This window comes from Rhinichthys klamathensis, unplaced genomic scaffold, assembly GCF_029890125.1.
Source record: "Rhinichthys klamathensis goyatoka isolate OS25496 unplaced genomic scaffold, OSU_Roscu_1.1 h1tg000006l_1, whole genome shotgun sequence".
NCBI lineage: Eukaryota > Metazoa > Chordata > Actinopteri > Cypriniformes > Leuciscidae > Rhinichthys > Rhinichthys klamathensis.
This window is the reverse complement of record NW_026606559.1, coordinates 367,278-387,428: the sequence shown is the minus strand read 5'-3', so window position 1 is coordinate 387,428 and position 20,151 is coordinate 367,278. Positions and strand designations below refer to the sequence as shown.

Below are 20,151 nucleotides of genomic sequence, written 5' to 3'. Positions count from 1 at the left end.
TTGAGAAGAAATTAAATTGTCAAAAAGTCAAATTTCAAAAGAGCAGCTTTTTAGAAATCAACTTTTAACTTTTAATCAGCATTTAATGAATAGTTCAGATAAGTGGCTGAAAAGCATGCATATCACTGACCTTGCTAAATCATAAAGGAAAATCAAATGATTTTAAAATCCATTCCTTCAAATATCAATTTTATTCTTTCTTCAGGTGTGAGAGACTCGACTGAAGCACAATACTGTCATCGAATGGTAAGATAGATTCAGTCATTCAAATAATACATAAGAACATGAGGGTGGTGAGGTCACTTGAACATTAATACATACTCCTCACATACTATAACCAGAATGCTCTATGGTGTTCTAAAATAATAGCTATCGGTTATTTGTGTTATACTCTGATACAGATGCTACATCTCTTCTGTGTGAAAATTCACTTTACTGTAGTATTGATTACCAGAAGTAATATTCAAATATAAAGATATTGCACAAGGGCACACAATTCAGGCCTCCACATCCAAATCTCCATCGTCCGGAGGGGCTTTTGAGGTATTTTAACCACTCTAGAGTCTTTTTGTTTTTGGCACCTTTCATTCTCCGTACGACAAGTTGGAGAAAAGGATCAATCTTTTTCCCTGCTGTTTGAGTCCCATTGGTTGGCCAGCCCCTCGTTTACATGGCCACTCCCATCTGTGGGGCGGGGGGGCTGTGACGGACCGGAATCATGTGGCTCCGGCTTTTCTTCATCACTTCGTCTTCCATAGAGGATTGTGGTACACCCATCCTTCCCCCTGCGGGCAATTCAAGGACAGAATCAAATGTTAGACATGCTAGATCTGATATGAGAACCAATATCCTGCATGACTCTGGAGCTAATCAAAAGAGGCGGGACGTGAAGGGAAATTAATAATATTTGGCCCCGTCCCAAACATGGTGACAATGTAAAATGCTGTATTGAGGGTGAATTGTGAACACATAGATGGGTGCTTCTGAGCTCCTTTTTAAACCATGACATTTAAGTATGGGTCACAATACACACTACCATTTAAAAGGTGGCTTCAGTGAGAGTTTTTTTCTTTCTTTTCTGAAAGAAGTTTTTTTAAACGATCTTGATTCAGCAAGGATACATTGAATTGATCAAAAGGGACAAAGACTTTTACATTGTTACAAAAGAATATTTCAAATAAATGCTGTACTTTTAAAAAGGCACAACTGTTTCTTAAAGCAAATCGGCATATGATAATGATTTCTGAAGAATCATGTGACACTGAAGACTGGAGTAAATAAATGCAGCCTTGGTGAGCATAAAAAACATTTTCAAAACTTTTGAACAAGTTTATAATGAATAATTTTTAATAAGAGTAAAAAAGAAAAATCAATTGGTTCACTGAATTTAATTATCATCAAGTATGAAATATATGTGAAAAAACCCCCAAATTTCAACAGTACTGTAGTTTTATAAAGTTTCCTTCAATTTTAAAAAACCTGAGGAGATCTTGCCATCTGCTGTTTTTGAACATATGAACATGTCTTATGTAACCACCTCCTAAGAAACTAATCCGTTCAGGGTCTGGTGAACTGAAACCAGCCTAATTATAAAGGGCTTTCTTAAAGGATTAGTTCAACCAAAAATGATCATCCTATAATTAACCCCCCTCTTTAAGCCATCCTAGGTGTCTATGACTTTCTTCATTCAGCCAAACACAATCAGAGTTATATTAAAAAATAACCTGGCTCTTCCAAGCTTTATAATGGGAGTGAATGGTAACTAGGATTTTGAAGCCCAAAAAAGTGCATCCATCCATCATAAAAGTAATCAATGTGGCTCCAGGGGGTTAATAAAGGCCTTCTGAAGCGAGGCAATACGTTTTTGTAAGAAATGTATCCATATTTATAACTTAAATATTATCTCTGGGTTGTGGTAACGGCCGTACGCGAGCCTACTTCCGGTGGAAGAGTGACCTCTGACCCGACGCATGACATAGGATGTAGGAGTAGCGTCAGCTTATGTGAGAGTAGACGCCTCTCACAGTTCAAACTAATTGAGCTGGGCAACAAACGCAAGCTCCTCCCACATTTGTCTTTAAAAATTCCCGTTTTAGACTTCTAATCCGTGACCGGTGTTTTGTTTTGCTCTATCCTCTGCGCTTCTGCGTTCGTCAATATGCCATGTGTCAGGTCAGAGGTCACTCTTTCACCGGAACTAGACTCACGTATGGCCGTTACCGGAAGCCAGTGATTATAGTTTATAAAGTTATAAAGTACAAAAACCCATCGCTTTGCTTCAGAAGGCCTTTATTAACCCACTGGACCGTATGGATTACTTTTATGATGGATGGATGCGCTTTTTGGAGCTTCAAAAACTCTATTCACTTTTATTATAAAGCTTGGAAGAGCCAGGATATTTTGTAATATAACTCTGATTGTGTTTGGCTGAACAGAAGAAAGTCATACACACCTAGGATGGCTTGAAGGTGAGTAAATTATGGGATAATTTTCATTTTTGGGTGAACTATCCCTTTAAGACCAATTAGCTGACTAGTAAAAGTACTGACTAGTCAATTATGAAAATATGTAGTTTTGCACATGCGAAGCAAAATGACAAATGTGACTTGTATGGACAAACGAAGGCTTTGAGGCTGCAAGTCTACATCAGGTTTTTGATGCAGAATTAGGAAGCCTCACCTCTTTGATAAAGTACTTGGGTTTCCAGGTGGTGCTGCTGGCTGTTCTCTGCTTCCCTTCTCTTCTCTGTTTCTCCTCCAGCTGGTGTTTGTGTTCAGTGGCCACATCGATGTCCCCGGCCTTCAGCGCCGCGGTCACATGCTGCCACAGCCGTCTGTCAATCATTGCCACAAGACAGGATAATACCACAGGCTGATACTTTTTTCATGCTTGTATATTGTTGTGGAATCATATACTTCAGATAAATTTGCTCCTAAATTGCACCTGCAAACTTTTTTGCGGTTGCCCCATATGACATTTTTTCTGGTCAATATGTATTTAAATTATATGCTAAATGTTGTTAACAGCATGGCTTAAGGAAAAAAAAGCTAATTGAAACATTTTATTCAAGCTTCCTATTTTATTTTTTATCAACACTAGAATGTGGGTAAGTAAAAAAAAATCCGGATCGGATTCAGAATGACGTTCAACACATAGATGGAGTAGATCGAATTCATCAAAACCCCCAAAGCTTCACAGTCCTGTACCTCGGTCCTGGTTTGACATTTCATTCTGTAATATTAGGCAGTTTTGATTTATATGCAGTTTAATTTGATGATCACGTTATTTTACATAAGGAATGCTTTTATCACGCCTGTGTTTTGACGCGGAGATTCTGTCCTCTTTCAGAACATGCATAATAGCGCCCCCTACCGTATAACAGTGAAAACATGGATTGCCGGAAATTTTGGTCAATGGCGGGGAAGCGTTGCGCCATAAACGACAGAAAATTGGCGGGGAAAGAGTTCAAAAGAAAAATAAATACAGTTTTTAATCTTGAACAAAAATAAACGTTGGCAAAATTCAATGCAGTTTATTGTCTAAAATATTTTTTTGGACAATATATTGTATATTTAGATTTAAATTATTTAAAAAATAGCCAAATTTAAAGATATTTTTGTACATATATTTTAAAATCTATATTATCAACTCGCCATTTTTGTTCATTTTTGAAATATACTTGAAATATATCTGAATAAATAAATATATATATACATATATCTATCTATATACAGTGTATATATATATATATTTATAGAATAAGCTGCAAAACGTTGCTGTTTAGTCAAGGGTGATGCGTCTAGCCATATTGATCAAGATAAGAAAATCAACCTCAAATGATGAATCAGCCAAATATTTTATTACATTTTATCCCAAAACTTTCAAGGATCAATGGATCCACACTTTTTGCAAGTGTAGCACTACTTCAGAAGCACCTCTCAGCCGCTATATCTTCTTTTGATTGCATTACGCGGCTGTGGTACGGGCTGAGAGCATTAGACTACTCAGATGGGGCTCTGACTTGTCCGGCTAAATCTCTGCTCTACAATTAGCCAATAAGCAGCATTAGAGTTTATTAAGTGAAACGTCCAGCTCACTCAGGGCCAGAGCAGTGCATGAGGGTCACGAGTATCGTATAAGAGCTCTAGAGGGGCAGGATTTAGCTAAAATGCTCTAAAATGAGAGATGCTCATCCACCGTGGCATTATCTGGATCATTGAGTTCTGATCTTTCACACTCACTATATATTTGCATTGCCTGAGTAACTCTCTTCCCTAGAAGGTTTCACTATGCTTCCATTTGAAGTTAATAGACTTCTGCAAAATGAATAGAACAAGCTAAATCTAAATAAAAGCACACAATTGTTTATATAAATATATTTAGTCCATTTTGTACCTTGGCAAGTGAGATAATCAGATCATTTTGACAATTTTTAATTTGTAGGGTCAGTAGGGGGACGACCCAGACTCAAACACTTGTTGTATACATGACTCAACATGACTCGTGCATGTGTGAAATCAGCTAGACTACGGCTGCAACAAAAGAAAAAAGACCACCGAAATTGTCGTTTGTGATTTCTGCATTACTAGTGGCTCAAAATGTAATTGCAAAAATAAAATAAGAATTATTGAAATTAAATTAAATTCTGGAAAAGTATCAATTCTCCCGTAAATGCCCACATTATCCCTATTGAAATGAAGTTTGTGATAAAATCTCACCTCGATTCATACTGGGCCTGTTTCTCCAGTGGGCGGATCTTTTTCTTAATGACTGGGAGTTTGGATGTGTCAATCACTTTGGTCTCTCCACTGCTGTAAGTGAACTCCAGGGTCCCGTTCCACTCCCCCTGAGCCTTGCATACAATGGTACCGGTGGGATTGTGTTTTACCTCACCTGTGACTCTGTTGAAGAAAAAGAGAAAGTACCGGTAAGTTAAAGGGGCTATATGTAGAATTCAGAAACCATTGTTTTTAGCAACACCAGTGGCTAATAAGTGAACTGCAGCCAGCAACTTCTTGCTGGTGGATGTGTTTGCGCAATTCACCATGATAGCTTGATTATAAAAGTATATTTAAGACTATATAGATTTGGCTATTTGTGACTATAGTTTGAATTAACCCCTTTTCTTTGTATGACACATTGACATTACAGAATAGCTCTTTTAGTATCCTGAACATTGTACATGCATTCATTCATTTCATGAGCCACTGAAGGAAGAGGGGATGTAGCGTGTAAATGTCACATCTTTTTTATTATCACGGCAAAAACGTCCTGAGTCCTTCACATAAAAATCAGCCTTCAGGCTTTTATAGACAACTCAGGAAGTTGGGGAAGGTCTCGTTTTTTGAGTTTCGCTACAACCGATTAATAAATGAAAATTCCTATTGCCCCTTTAAAGATGACAAAAAATAACTGTTATTATATAATAAGTAAATAATCCAACTCTTACCATCAGCAAAATACATATTAAAATATGATGCATGTTTTTACCTGATCTCAAATAAAACAAGCTTCTTCACTCTCACCTGTGAACTTTCCCTCCATAGAAGGGTTTGGTGTGGAATGTGACGGTGGCGGAGTATCCGCTTTTGGCGCAGCCGATGGAAACTTTCCCACCCAGCTCCACCCAGGGCACTGTGAGGATGGAGCGAGCGTAAGCAGAGGGCAGCGTGAACACGTACTCCTCGTCATGCTCCAAGAGATGTAGGACTCCTAACATAAAAACACAGGACACACTCGGTTCACAGACTCATATAGAGCGCTTAGAATGGTTCCAGCTCAGCTCCATACAAAGCAAACCAGTTAATTCTGATTAACGTTGATCCCAGTGCTCCGCAGGTGTTTACAGCAAGTCCTGAAGCAAAACTTGAAACCACTGAGCGTATTAGAAGTTGTTACAAATGATATTAGCATTCCTTCAGGAATTCATATCCACTATAATCCTTCTGTATAGTCCAGTGTCATGCGTTTTGACCTGTTCTGATTTACCAGTCATCAGGATGACAGAATCTTTCTATATCACTTTTTTATAGTGTACTTAGATTTAAATACACTATATTATAATGGAAATCTCGAACTACAGATGGAAGTTATTCATTAAAATGATTACTTGTGTTTATCTGTATAACTCAGGTAAAATCTGATCAGTGCGAGCATGTTCGCAGCAGCTCTCTAAGCGGGCCTGGCCTATTTTTTATTCTGGTTACATAATGGACAGCTGTCTAGTGGCAAAATCTCTGTGGGCTTTCATCCAGGTCTGACAACAGCACATCTGTTTCCCAGAGACAAGAGAGCTGGGGGGGGGGGGGTTGTGCAGTTCAGCTCCCAGCTCCAGAAGGGTCAAGCGTGTTTCGGCCCAGTTCCTTGTGAAAATGCTGAGAACAGAGCTTCTCTGAGGATCCCAGTAGAGGACAGATGAATTCATCTGTGCTGACGCATGAGGAAACCACATTTGATTGAGCCGACATGGCTGATTTGCAGAAGGGACATTCACCGTGTTAAGGGTGTTCAAGCATCCTTAATTCAGTCATGATGTCAATTTGTAGGCAAACCTGGAAGGCTATTTGACAATGGGTTTCAAAATGCCCGTTTTGGGGAGTATTCATGCAAACAGTCAGTTATGTGTAAAGTGAAAGTAAACAGTTGTGGAAATTATAATTATATTGGATCCATGCATAAGGAAAGTGAATATCTTTCAGACGCCATAGTGTATTTGTTGTGTTAGAAGGGAAGCCCACTGTCTTTGACTTTGAAAACCCCTGATCTAAGTCAAAGTTCATTTCAACGTGTACTAATACATGTTAACTCTCTGGTGCTCTTCGGTCATTTTTGAATGAAAAATTTAGCGTTTTGTTCAAATTTTTTGCTTTATAGGAATGATACGAAACTTGGTAAAGGTTTTGGCACCTGCTATGTGAACACACACACACACACACACACACACACACACAAAAAAACAAAAAAAACATGGATATGATTCGAAAAGGTCCTGATTAATCAATGTCAAAAGGCATTTTTCATAATAATAACAGAAATTTTATAACTTTTTTTAATTTCACTTTTATAAAACTGTTTTCACTTCAGCAATAATCTGTCATCCTTAAAAATAGACCAAAACAAGTATGTGCACCAAAACATTCCAGATTTATGACAGTTTAAGTTGAAATTTTCATTTTCAGGTTTATGCTCAAAAAGTGAATAAATGCATTTACTGCATAAATATTAAATAAAAAAACATTATCAAACTAAAAGTACATTAATTTAATTGAGATAAAAAAAAATGAATTAAAATTCAATTCATTTTTGACTGCCAGATGAAGAGCACCAGAGGGTTTAAATCAAAGCATGGACAAAAAATAAACAATTACATTTGTACTAACTAACTAACATTAACTAAGATAATAAATGATTTAAAGAAATATATTGTTAGCTCAGCATTAACGAGACTTTAAAGTAAAGTGTTACCAGATAATCTTCATGCCAATAAGTTTACATAATGAAATAAGTTTAATTGTTTTATTTTATTTCCGTTAACTTTTAAATCGTTTTTAGGGTCTAGTTAACTAAAACCCTAAAAACTATTTAAAAGTTAACGGAAATAAAATAAAACAATTAAACTTATTTCATTTAGCTTGATGCCAAGGAAACATTTCTCATTTTCAATTAGTTTAACTTGATGTACTAAAATAAAAATAAAACTGAAATAAAAATGCATAAAAACTATACAGACATATTAATAATAATAATAATAAAAATGACTAAAATGAAAAATATACAAATAAAAAAGGATTTGAAAATATGAACAAAAACTATAACAGTATCTCAGTGATCAGAGAATGAATTGTTTTTTGAGCCAGTTCTTTTCAATGAAAATGTCAAAATAGACAATGAATCACTGAGGAATCAGACTGAATCACTTACAAACAGCTCTGTGACTTAATGATCTGGTGTCAGTTCTAGGGTTAACAGAGGGACAGATTATCAGTGAATAACAGGTTGATCTGTTCTTCATCACATGACTTCAGAAAACGTATACAAATACGAAATGTCGTTATATGGAAAGGAGCCTGAAGATTCTTAAAAATATCTGTTTTCGTGTTTGATAGATGATGAAAAATCAAGAATGAGTAAATGACATAATTTTCATTTTTGTGTAAAATATCCTTTTTAAATTCCTCTAAAATTCCTGCTGCTCCAATTAACACTGTGTACATTACTCGAGGGGATCAGTGCAAGGCGTCTTATAAGTAATTAATGTTGTCCTAATTACAGAAGAGTCCTTTAACTGGTTAAGCTCACCAAAAGCTACCTTCATCCTGCATGATCCTCCACTTCATTGAACTCTCAGTTCGGGAGTATTGACAACATGCTTAGGTTCAATTAAATGCTGTTCTGTTGAATGTACTATTCATCAAAGAATACTGAAAAACAATTCTACAAATATATTAAGCAGCACAACTGTTTTCAACATTAATAATAAGAAGAAAAGTTTCTTGAGCAGCAAATCAGGATATTAGAATGATTTCTGAAGGATCATGTGAGACCAAAGACTGGAGTAATGATGCTGAAAATTCAGCTTTGCCGTCACAGGAATAAATTACATTATAAAATATATTCAATTAGAAAATAGTTGTTTAAATTGTAATAGTATTTTACAACATTGCTATATATTTGATCAAATAAACTATAGTGAGCATAAGATACTTTTTCAAAAACATGTGTATTTATTTATAAATGACATTTATCTGGCTTCATCTGCCATTTGTCACAACGTGAATGGGATTTCATTCTCAATGAAGAACCTGGCCAAAACAAGGTATATTAACTAAATGAAGGCAGAATGTGAAAATGCTCCCTTTGCTGGCAGCTCTACAGTTTTGGGACCTGAGCGAAGCATCGAGTGAGTGTGTGAAGTGACACATCAAGGGGAGGGTTTTTCAAACAGCCGTACATTTCTGTTGTTGTTCCTGCAGACAGATGGAGTTGTGATACAAGCACCAGTAAATATCACAGGCCCTGAGGCAGATCAGCTGATCTGGAAACAGTATGCTCTTTGGACACACAGTTCTGCCTGAATGAGCAAACCCTCAGGCTTTAATCAAACAGTAATGAACAAAACTCAATGATCCCAGCAGACAAATGATCGCCATAAACAAAACACAACTTTATGAATAAATAAATGCTTCTAAGAAACTATATTAGCATTTTACTTTCTAGAAATGTTTTGGTAAGTATGAAAACAAAGACTGAACTGGATTCACTGAATTCGCATTGCATTATGTAGCCCTGCCCACTGTGAAATCTCATTGGTCCAAAATCCTGCTCTACTTAGCTGTATATTAAACTAACACATTCTGATTGGCTGTGATTTGGTACTTTGCACAGTACATTGTCTCTTTTATCTTTCATTGTGAATTACACTGTTTAATTTTTTTAAATAAATTAATGTATTTTGTTTTGCACAATTTTGTTTTATGCGTATTTATTAAGATGTTAATACTGGTCGATAGCTATAAGACTATATAATTATTTTCATGTTATGGTTGATCAACAGTAAATTACCAATATTAAAATTATCCTATTTTGTCTAAATAGGTTTAAAAAAATAAATAATAATTATATATATATATTCATGTTATGGTTGATCAGTAAATTACCACTATTAAAAGTATCCTATTTTGTCTAAATATAGTTTTTTTTTAAACTACAAACAAAAGAAAAATGCAACAACAGTACTACAGTGAAACTGAAACTAAAAACTTAATAAAAACAAGACATATTATATAAATATTTAAAAAAAAGAAAACAGAAAATATGAAAATAAAATCTAATTCAAAATATTAACAAAAACAATAATAATAATATATAAATGATAAATTAACACTGATCGCAACATAATGTGAAGCATGAAAAAATTATATTCATTCTGAGATTTGCTAAAGACAACTAGATTATTATTGTTTTTAGTCAGCATTAGATGACAACAAAAATCCTAACCCTAACTAAATGTAATATTAGGGGAAATGACTACAAACAATTAAATATCCAATATCTACTGATACCAATAAATTAAAAAAATGTATTGGTATCTGTCAATATGGTACTAAAATATTGTGCATACTTATGTGAAATATTTGTCATACCAAAAAAGCACATTCAAATAGAAAAGGGTGTTACACAAGCAACATTTTGAGCAAAAAGCTGAAAAAAGGCTACGTCTGGATAGATGGTCGAGTCCATCAACACCTGCAAAGCTTCACAGTCCTATACCTCGTCCTGGGTCGACATTTCATTCAGTAACATTAGGCCGTTTTGATTTATATGCCGTTTAGTGTAGTGTAGATGATCGCGTTATTTTACATATGATATCGCTTGATTCTGTATCTTCTTCGCATGTGTTTTGATCAGGAGATGCAGTAGCGTTACTCTCAGATGTGTAATAGCGCCCCCCACCGTATAACAGTGAAAACAAGGAAAGCCGGAAAATTCTGTCAATAGCGGGAAAAGAGTTAAAAGAGACTCAAACTCACCTTCTCCAAACATTGACACTCCTATGGACATGCCCATGAACTTGCTTTTTGTCCAAACATGGGTGTTGACGCATGTCCGGCGCTCTTTGCACTCGCAGTAAAATCCAGAGACCGGGGGGTGGTGGGACACCTGTTCAGCCACAAAGCGTAGCCGGTAAGATCCTAACCCATCATTGGAGGTGGTCTGGGCGGAATGAGCAGCCGCAGGTGCTGGGCTTGAGCTGGTAGTCCTGAGGGGCCGAACCTTATCTCGCGGTACGTCCCATGTGCAGTGGAAGCTCTCTCCCAGAATGGGGTTGTAAGGCTTCTTGGCCACAGCACCTTTGCGACCCTCGTGGAAGGCGGTCAGGTAGTATTCCACAAACCGGATCATGCGTTCCTCTGGCGTCGCTCCAGACGTGATGGCCAAAAACACATCCGGGTGGGCCATGAAGTTGGCATACATCTCCAAAAGGGAGCGCTTCTCTAGGATAAACGTGGGCAGCACCACCTAAGAACAAAAGATATAGGCCTACTGTACATTATCTGAAGACAGTTTTGATGGTATTTGAATGTGAGTGAAACAAAGATTTCACGGATATTGCTGAATGTGACCCATGAATGCCTTTTGTATCTTAATGAATCACAAAATGAATATGTTTATATTATTTGTATCACTGTATGTTCCAGACAAAATGTCACTGTGCACTGGTGGGGATTTTGTGCAACTCTTTCTGTAGTTTACATAATTTCACCAGTAGGTGGTGATAAGTGACTGTTTTTATGAGTGAATGTTCAGGAATGAAACAAGAAAAACAGTATGTAAAAAAGGAGTCCGAATTCACAGTACTCATAAAAGAGTAGGCAAAAAGTACCCAGATGACCTACTGCATACGATGGACACTTTAATATCCCATGAGGCCATGGGAGAGGATTTATAAAAATAGGCAGTGAAGCGATGTAACTGACGCTGATAGGTCACATGATAATGACAACATGGCGAATGTGGTACGTCCAGATTACATTCATACAGAACGTACTTTTTCAGTGGCCGTGAAGTAATTACTTATTCAAAATTAAGTACCTACTCAAGAGAGTATGTGATTTTGGACTCAACCACTGTCTTGTTGAGCAAGTCACTGAATTATTCACTCAACCATTTCAAAATGCAGACTCTTTCAGAAATGAACCACCCACACTATGTCACACAACGGCTCTGCTGTGAAATTGTTCTGGGCTGTTTTTGTTGGTGGGGCCAAAACAGACAAAGCAACTCGCAATATTGTGCCTAAATTTAGTCAATACAAATTTCCTGTTTTTACTTGTGTATAAAAACATTATCATACTTGCAATCGTGCTGTTTTATCAGCTTGGCTTTGGTTACCCCGTGGCACTCACACATCTACGCCGATATTACAAAAGAGCATATTATTCTTGTAATATTGCTAAAATATTATTTTATATTATTAAACAATTCAATGAATGTGATGTGATGTCAGTGTAAGCGCGTGCCTATTACTGGTGCTCAGTGCTCAAAGATAATATAATAGCTGTATGCTTGTCTTTGTAATACAGATTCTGACTCCATGGATTAATGCTCTGTCCCTTTCCCCTGAGGCCTACAATTCACATACACACACACATCACTGAACTTCATCATCTCAGCTATCCAAATGACTGCTCAAATCCTGCTGAACTATAAACACAAGCCCAGAAGGAAATGTTAATATCAGAGAGACTAAACAGAGACGCCTCTGTAGATAGTAGAGAGAGAAACATATATCAAAACCAACACTGAGACATTCCTGAGGCTGATGCACAGTAATTAGAATAATAATATCATGACACCTCTCGACACGCTTGAATCGGTCCATTAGATTCCTAATCACGAGGGCGAATAGGATCATCAAATCAGATAAAGTATCCTGTTAACTGATTACGTAAAGTATAATTATGAAACTGAATTTCCCCTGAGCTATGATTATGTTAATATTCCTTGTACGTAGCATGGTACTGTAACAGCGTGGTTCAATCAAACGTAGGACAATATCAAATTCCAAGAATTAGTCTTTTAATAATAAACCAAAATACTCAGGGGATCATACAAATATACAGAAGAGAAAACCACACATAGTGTCAACAAGAGACTGAGTTAAACAGGGGTGTATATATACACAGGACGAAACGACTAAGTTAACAATGGGCAGGTGGACACAATAATTTACTAAGGTAAAAGATAGACCCACACTAGGAAACTAGGTCAACTAAGGAAGACATGAAATGACCACAGGAACTCGGAGCACAAAACAGAACATAACCTCAATCTGTGTCCGAGACTGGACAATGTCCACGCAAGACTACAATACATTTACTTGATTCATTTCCGTTGTAAAAATCATTAGTTATTAACATAGGGGCCGCTTACACAACAGCGTTTTCAACTGAAAACAGAAAACTTTTAATGCATTCTGGCCGTTCATTGACACGACAATGGCGTTTTGGTGGCAAATTTTGAAGTAGGTTTCAAAGTGCACGTTTTTGAAAACGGGTTTTGAAAGCGATACCGTTATCAGGTCCATGTAAACTTCAAAAACGTGAATCTGTGAAAACGGTTATGGCATGCATTCTATGGCACATGCGTATTACACATTTAGTCTATAGGCATGCGCGTTTTAATGCGTATGTGCGCAGGCGCGTGGTCTCTCTTTACAAAGTGACATTGCCAATTACTTATCTGGCATGCATACGTTTTTAGTTGTTTCTAGTTGAACGGGAATCCTTTTGATAACGTTTTCATCTGTACAGAAAACAAAAACAAATTTATAATAAAATATACAGTATAAGTATATTGGTATAAATTTTACTGGTAAATAAATTCATTGTGTATTCCAAAGCATTCCAAATATCTGTGTTTATGGCACACAGTGTGGGTTTTTGTCAAAATTTCCAAATCATAAAAAGCTGGAAAACCCATCCTTTGTTCCCTGAGATTGAGAACAGATAAATAGTCTTGAGTGGTTCCTGTTTGTATGAGAAAAGGAAGAATGATGTATACAAGTACGGAATGGCCGAATTCTTTCAGCACCATTAACTTGATGATCAGTTTGGGTGGGACAGCAAGTGTGTGTGTGTGTGTACCCGTGTGAGGTCCATGCCCAGTTTGAGTTGAGACAGCAGATGAAGGATGATGCTCCTCTGGTCATCCAAGACTCCGAGGTCTTCCTCCTCATTATCTTCTGTGTCTGTGATCTCCTCGCTGGAGTCCACCGATTCTGGGCTGGAGTTCTGCAAATCACACACAGGACAATTTACAAATGTTACTGAACAAAGATCACTTGTGATTTACCATTTAATAAAATTGTTAAAGGATTAGTTCAATTTAAAAAAAAACGTTTGCTGATAATTTACTCACCCCCATGTCATCCAAGATGTCCATGTCTTTCTTTCTTCAGTCGAAAAGAAATTAAGGTTTTTGATGAAAACATTCCAGGATTTTTCTCCATATAATGCACTTTGCTGGGCACCAAACGGTTCAAGGTCCAAAAGACAGTTTCAGTGCAAACTGCAAACTGTTCAAAGGGCTTTAAACGATTCCAGACGATGAATAAGGGTCTTATCAAGCGAAACGATCGGTCATTTAAAAAATAAATAACAAAGTTTAAGTTTAATAATGTCAAATGCTCGCCTTTCTCTGTTCTGTGATGCACGTTCGTGACTCTCCTGTTCGAACTCGTTCATCAAAATGAACAAATCTTTTTTCGAGTCATTTGGCTCATTTAACGAACGAAATGAACGAATTGACTCGGAAAAAGATTCGTTCATTTTGATGAACGAGTTCGAACAGGAGAGTCACACAGAACAGAGCAAGGCGAGGATTTGAGCTTATAAAACTTAAACTTTGTTATTTCTTTTTTAAATGAGCGATCGTTTCGCTTGATAAGACCCTTATTCATCGTCTGGTGTCATTTAAAGCCCTTTGAACAGTTTGCAGTTTGCACTGAAACTGTCTTTTGGACCTTGAACCGTTTGGTGCCCAGCAAAGTGCATTATATGGAGAAAAATCCTGGAATGTTTTCATCAAAAACCTTAATTTCTTTTCGACTGAAGAAAGAAAGACATGGACATCTTGGATGACATGGGGGTGAGTAAATTATCAGCAAAAGTTTTTTTAAAAGTGAACTAATCCTTTAAGCCTCATTTCAGGGCATAATGGTAAATTATGACATAGTAGTCAAAAGTATGAGATACTAAGGATACGTTCACACTGTACGTTTTTTTGGAATTGACAACCACATTTACTCACAGGTAAATTGTAAAGGTACATGTAAAATTGTTGAAAAAAAAATATGATTATATCAAAATGTTATATCAAAAATGTATTTTCTCTCTCTCCAAATGACAGATGCTCTTTGGTTGCACGGCAACTGTGCATTTTTATGCAGTCTTGGTTGGCTAATGTTAATTGGTACCCCTTCAATCGCTCATGCAAAAACCTTACATTGTTCCTAATGCATAATGTAAAGAAGTGGTCCAGAAGCGCCTGCCCCAAAGCATCATGGGAAGTGCATAAAAAGCCCCTTCCTCTAAGGGCTCTACGTAGATAGTGTTGAAAGATGAGCGAAGATCGCAAGATCGCATGATGCTCTCTCAGTGGATCACTCTTTTTTCCTTTCCAAGGCACACAAATGTTAGTAATTTAGGGGCAGCAGATGGGATCTAAATGGGTTACGATATGGTTAGACTGTAAAGTAAAACAGTACACTGTTAACAATTTTCTTGTATTTTTACAGTACAGTACTGGCAGCAAGGTTGCCAGCAAGGTACTGTATTTCGATTTACAGTAACTGTACTGTAATTCAATTTACAGTACACACGAACAGTACTGTAAACTACAAAACAGTATTGTACTGTATTTTTACTGTATTTTGTCATTTTTGTCTGCTTCTGTTGTAATTTATACGATATTGTACTGTAATATCTATATTGATATATTGATACATTATTGCAAAACATTGTAATTTTCAAATTACTAATGATATTATAACTATATAATATGTAGTTATTACAGTATATAAATCTATAGGCAATAATATTATAATGCAACTTCAGAATAACTGCAAATCAAAAGACAATCCAAACAATGTTCTTGTCCAAAAAAAAATTTATTGATCAATTACACTATTAAAACCATGTGAACGCATTTAAGAGAGAGGTTGAGAAACTGCATGACTTGCAGCTGTAGCTGGACATACTTAAAGGGATACTCTACTGGTTTTTCATATTAAACTATCTTATTCCCTTAACTAAGACGAGTTGATGCATACCTCTCTCGTCTCAGTGCGTACACTACATCGCTGTCTTGCGGCGAAACTTTGTTAGATCTTATCTCAGCCCTGTTCATTCAATACGTGCCCAGAAGAGAAGCGACCAAACACCTCCACGTTTTCCCTATTTAAATACAGTTACACGAGTAGTGTGACTCGACCTAGGACGGTGACACAAAATAAAACGTTGCGCTTTTCTGAGCGTGTAAAATGGATAACTATATTGTATGGCAGAATACCATAGCAAGTGCTTGGGAGCACTTCGACTCTGCGCAGTAATATCATCTCTCGTGAAAAGTCCTCTCCCCCCGCTCCCTCTCCTCCTCCCTCTCATTTCAACGGGAGCGGACTTTTCACGAGAGATGATATTACTGCGCCGAGTCGAAGTGCTCCCAAGCACTTGCTATGGTTTTCTGCCATACAATATGTTATCCATTTTACACGCTTAGAAAAGCGCAACGTTTTATTTTGTGTCACCGTCCTAGGTCGAGTTACACTACTCGTGTAACTGTATTTAAATAGGCAAAACGTGGAGGTGTTTGGTCGCTTCTCTTCTTGGCACGTATTGAATGAACAGGGCTGAGATAAGATCTAACAAAGTTTCGCCGCAAGACAGCGATGTAGTGTACGCACTGAGACGAGAGAGGTATGTATCAACTCGTCTTAGTTAAGGGAATAACATAGTTTAATATGAAAAACCAGTAGAGTATCCCTTTAACTTGGCTGGGATTTTGAGGTGGTACTGGAACCTTGGACCGATGACCAAAACTGAAAAAGACATGACACACAAAAACACATGACAAAATCTGTTAGCCACAGCAACAAAGATGAGCAGACAGACAGTGGAAGAGAGAAAATTCTGTAGAAATAACAAAAACAGCCACACACAAAAAAGTAATCTTTAGATTTTAAAACTTTAAGTTTAAAACATTGTATTAACATGGCTAATACTTACATAAAACTCCTTCCCAGGCTGCAAATTGTCCCACACTGTAGAGCTGTAAGAAATCAAAATAAATAGTATTCAGTTAACGGTTATGTGTTTCTTGTTAAGGAAATATCTCATAAATCTGCTTACAATACATCTAAGTTAGGTTAATAAAACATAAGCTTCACTTGACCTCTCTAAATATTCTAACTTGATTTTTTGGCATGCAGTTTACTTATCTTTGTTGCCTAATAGATCATTAACTCTGATAGTCTGAAGTTTTTCAACAATTTACACCTTTATTTATATTTTTAATTATTATAATAATCAATATAACTGGGTCTCCTGCCTAAATAGAAATGAAGTAAAAGGCTAAACTGGTACCAATAGCCAATCTCTCTAAGCCCATCTCTCTAAGCCCAAATAAATCACCCATTTTGCGTTGCAAAGGACAGTGCAATATTTTAAGCCTTATTTTCACGCGTCTTATTTTGTGTCTAAACGACTTCAATTTGGTCCAGTATTGATCATAAAATCATCAAGTTCGTCATTCGGGAAACGGACTGCAAATATAGCAGTTTGATCAAAATGTATATCGTTATGTCTGTTATAAGTGCTTGTTTTTACCACTGACAGGCTCGGGTGTTCCCTACAGAGATAGGCCTAACAGTTAACGTTAGACTAACATGTCAAATGCAGTAATTTTATCTCGCAGACCATCGTAAAACACATTTAATTAAAACTCGACAGAAACAAAATAAAACTCACAAAAGACCATCGGTTTTGTCTTTCCACCGTTCCAACAATCACCAAATCTGTTTTGGTCGAAATAAACCGTAAGGTAATGTTAATTCACGGAGTTATAACGTTAAATTTGAAAATGTCAGGACAAGCAGCGGGGTGAAAGAGCAGATAACGTTAACAAACTGAACAGTGTTTTTGCAACCGTCGCTGGCTAAACTTTCACTGTCATTTCACATTAAAAGCTATGTAGGCTACACACTATAGCGTAACATCCTATAACCTTATTATAAAATTCAAAATTAACTTACCAAATTTCCAGATATCCGCAGAGTGAGATATCCGCGCTGAGTGAGTGAACTGCCGCAGTTGTGCTCTGACGTCAGTCAGGCGGCGCGCGCGCTCTCTGTTTACAGCAACCCTGTATATTTGCCTGGCATGTTACAGCCAGGTTACAGCTAGGTTACAGCAACACTAAAATGTACTGTAAAATGTTCCCGCTCAAACAAAATTACCCAGAATGCAATGCAAATTACGGTATTTTACTGTAATATAGAAATGCAGTATTGTACTGTAGGTTTTTACAGTACTGTGCTGCTAAATCTACAGCGAAAGTTAACAGTGTAGGGTTTTGTGGGCTAGCCGTAATCCCCGAGGTAACACTTACGACTGGGCACATACCATTGCCCGTGGCGTTATGGCTAGATTTTATTAGATTCTCTTACAAACCATTTATCATCTTTTTTTTTTCTCTTTCCTTCTGCATTCTCTAATAATGGTAAAAGGGGAATATTGTGTTCCCGGAAAAAAGTACGGGAGCTCATCGTGCAGGATGGAACGCCCTCATTTCGAGCTGCAACTGAATATTTCATAGAACAAGAGCAGAGCACTTTCTCCTTCCCTCTACGACATCACAGATATGATTAAATAAACACATGCGAATGAGGTCACATCCAAGGCCACACAACCAACGTGACCACAAATCTATACACACAAATGCATCATCAATACTAAATACAATGTTCCATGCTGGCATGTTGCTCAATCAGCTCTGAATATATCCCACTGTCCTTGTAGGATTTGCAAAGGATCATGTCAAGGACACTTGGAACAATTAATTTGGTGTCCTTCTTTCTCGGTGGAGGTTCAGTTGGGTGGTTTTGTTTTGTTGGACTGTTTGGTAGCTACAGTAACTAGCCAAAAGTTGGATGCAGAAGCTGTTTATGCAAATCAAATGAAAGCTAATTAGATTCGCAGAGGTTTTAAAGATGCAGTGAAATAAAAGGAAAAAGCAAGGAAAAGTACTTTGCTGTTCCTTCTAGAAAACAACGAGATTGTATGGAAAGAAAACGGAGGAATCCTTTAAAGTTTCAGAAGAGATCTTAATGTACCATATACCAAAGTCAGCGATCAAAAGCCAGAGATTTGAATATAAACTCAAGTATTTCTCATCAAAATGTCCCAAATGATCTAAGCATTGCTATACATATTATACAATGGTCTCCTAAGACAATTGTTTCCTACATTTATCCTATATACATTTACTATATACATATTACATACATGAATCATATCTAAAGAACTCCATTTTGTCTCCTGAGCTATTAAAGAGAAACCTCTGACTCTGAGCAAGGATATTTTCCTCTAGGAGTCTTCAGTCTTTTGCATTGGCTAAAAACTAGCACAACAATAGGACCAATATGAAAACATTACAACAATGAATGAAGTTTCCAACTTTCCTCACTCCCAGCAATCCAAAGGGATTGCTATCTCTTGCCAACAGGATAAACATGCTGCCCTAAGGATTCAAATGAACTCAAACTTACATTCATTTCAGAGCTGGTTCAGATATAGGATCTTGGGTGTTCATCTCATAGTTTCACTGTGGTGGTCTCGACAAAACTCTCTCTTTCACGATCTCTTACTAACTCTGACACTCTTATCTCGCTGCCCAGCTGTCCCTGAGCTAAGGAAGCGCTGCTCCCTCCCACTTTGCCAACCTACACACACACACACACTCTCTCTCTCTCTCTCTCTCTCTCTCTCTCTCTCATCTCTCTCTCTCTCTCTTCTCTCTCTCTCTCTCTCTCTCTCTCTCTCTCTCTCTCTCTCTCTCTCTCTCTCTCTCTCTCTCTCTCTCTCTCTCTCTCTCTCTCTCTCTCTCTCTCTCTCTCTCTCTCTCTCTCTCTCTCTCTCTCTCTCTCTCTCTCTCTCTCACTCTCTCTCTCTCTCTCTCTCTCTCTCTGCTGCCTCACCACAGGTCTCTTGTTTAAAATACAGCTGAACTTCATGAGTTGTTTGCTCAGATGGAGATAGAGACATTGCAGCGAATAGATGGAAATCATGACTGGTAAGAAGATTAAAATTGAGACCCCCATATTGTCAGAGCCAATCCCAATACATTTCACTTCCATAGTGCATTTACACCAATTTCACCTCTGCCCCGCCCCCATTATGATGCAACCAATTGTACTACTTTTATATGCATCACCTCTGTTTCTCAGAGCATGCACACAGTGCTGAGGACAAGTGTAGTTAGCTTAACATGTTGGAAAAATTCACTACAATTTCAGTCTGACTAAAGACAAATTATTAAAATCGAACTTTTCAAAGTGCAGGTATACTTATTAGTGTGTTCAGTCACTTCCAG

The 20,151-nt window shown here is 37.2% G+C and overlaps 1 protein-coding gene and 1 long non-coding RNA gene across 3 annotated transcripts in view; both read right to left on the bottom strand.

The window, feature by feature from the left end:
• Positions 1-565: 565 nt before the first annotated feature.
• osbpl10b (oxysterol binding protein-like 10b) overlaps positions 566-20,151 on the bottom strand; it is a 53,814-nt gene continuing 34,228 nt past the window's right edge. For both annotated transcript variants that reach the window (XM_056256904.1, XM_056256912.1), the window contains 6 exons: positions 13,647-13,793; positions 10,530-11,019; positions 5,526-5,712; positions 4,719-4,901; positions 2,680-2,833; positions 566-785 (listed from right to left, as the gene is read on the bottom strand). In XM_056256904.1, the coding sequence (XP_056112879.1) occupies positions 741-785; positions 2,680-2,833; positions 4,719-4,901; positions 5,526-5,712; positions 10,530-11,019; positions 13,647-13,793 (1,206 nt within the window). In that variant the 3' untranslated portion in view covers positions 566-740. The remainder of the gene's footprint in view (positions 786-2,679; positions 2,834-4,718; positions 4,902-5,525; positions 5,713-10,529; positions 11,020-13,646; positions 13,794-20,151) is intronic.
• Positions 16,549-18,452, bottom strand: LOC130089546 (uncharacterized). Its single transcript, XR_008807586.1, has 3 exons — positions 17,813-18,452; positions 16,788-16,830; positions 16,549-16,600 (listed from the first exon to the last, which is right to left on the bottom strand). It is a non-coding gene; the product is annotated as an uncharacterized LOC130089546 (long non-coding RNA).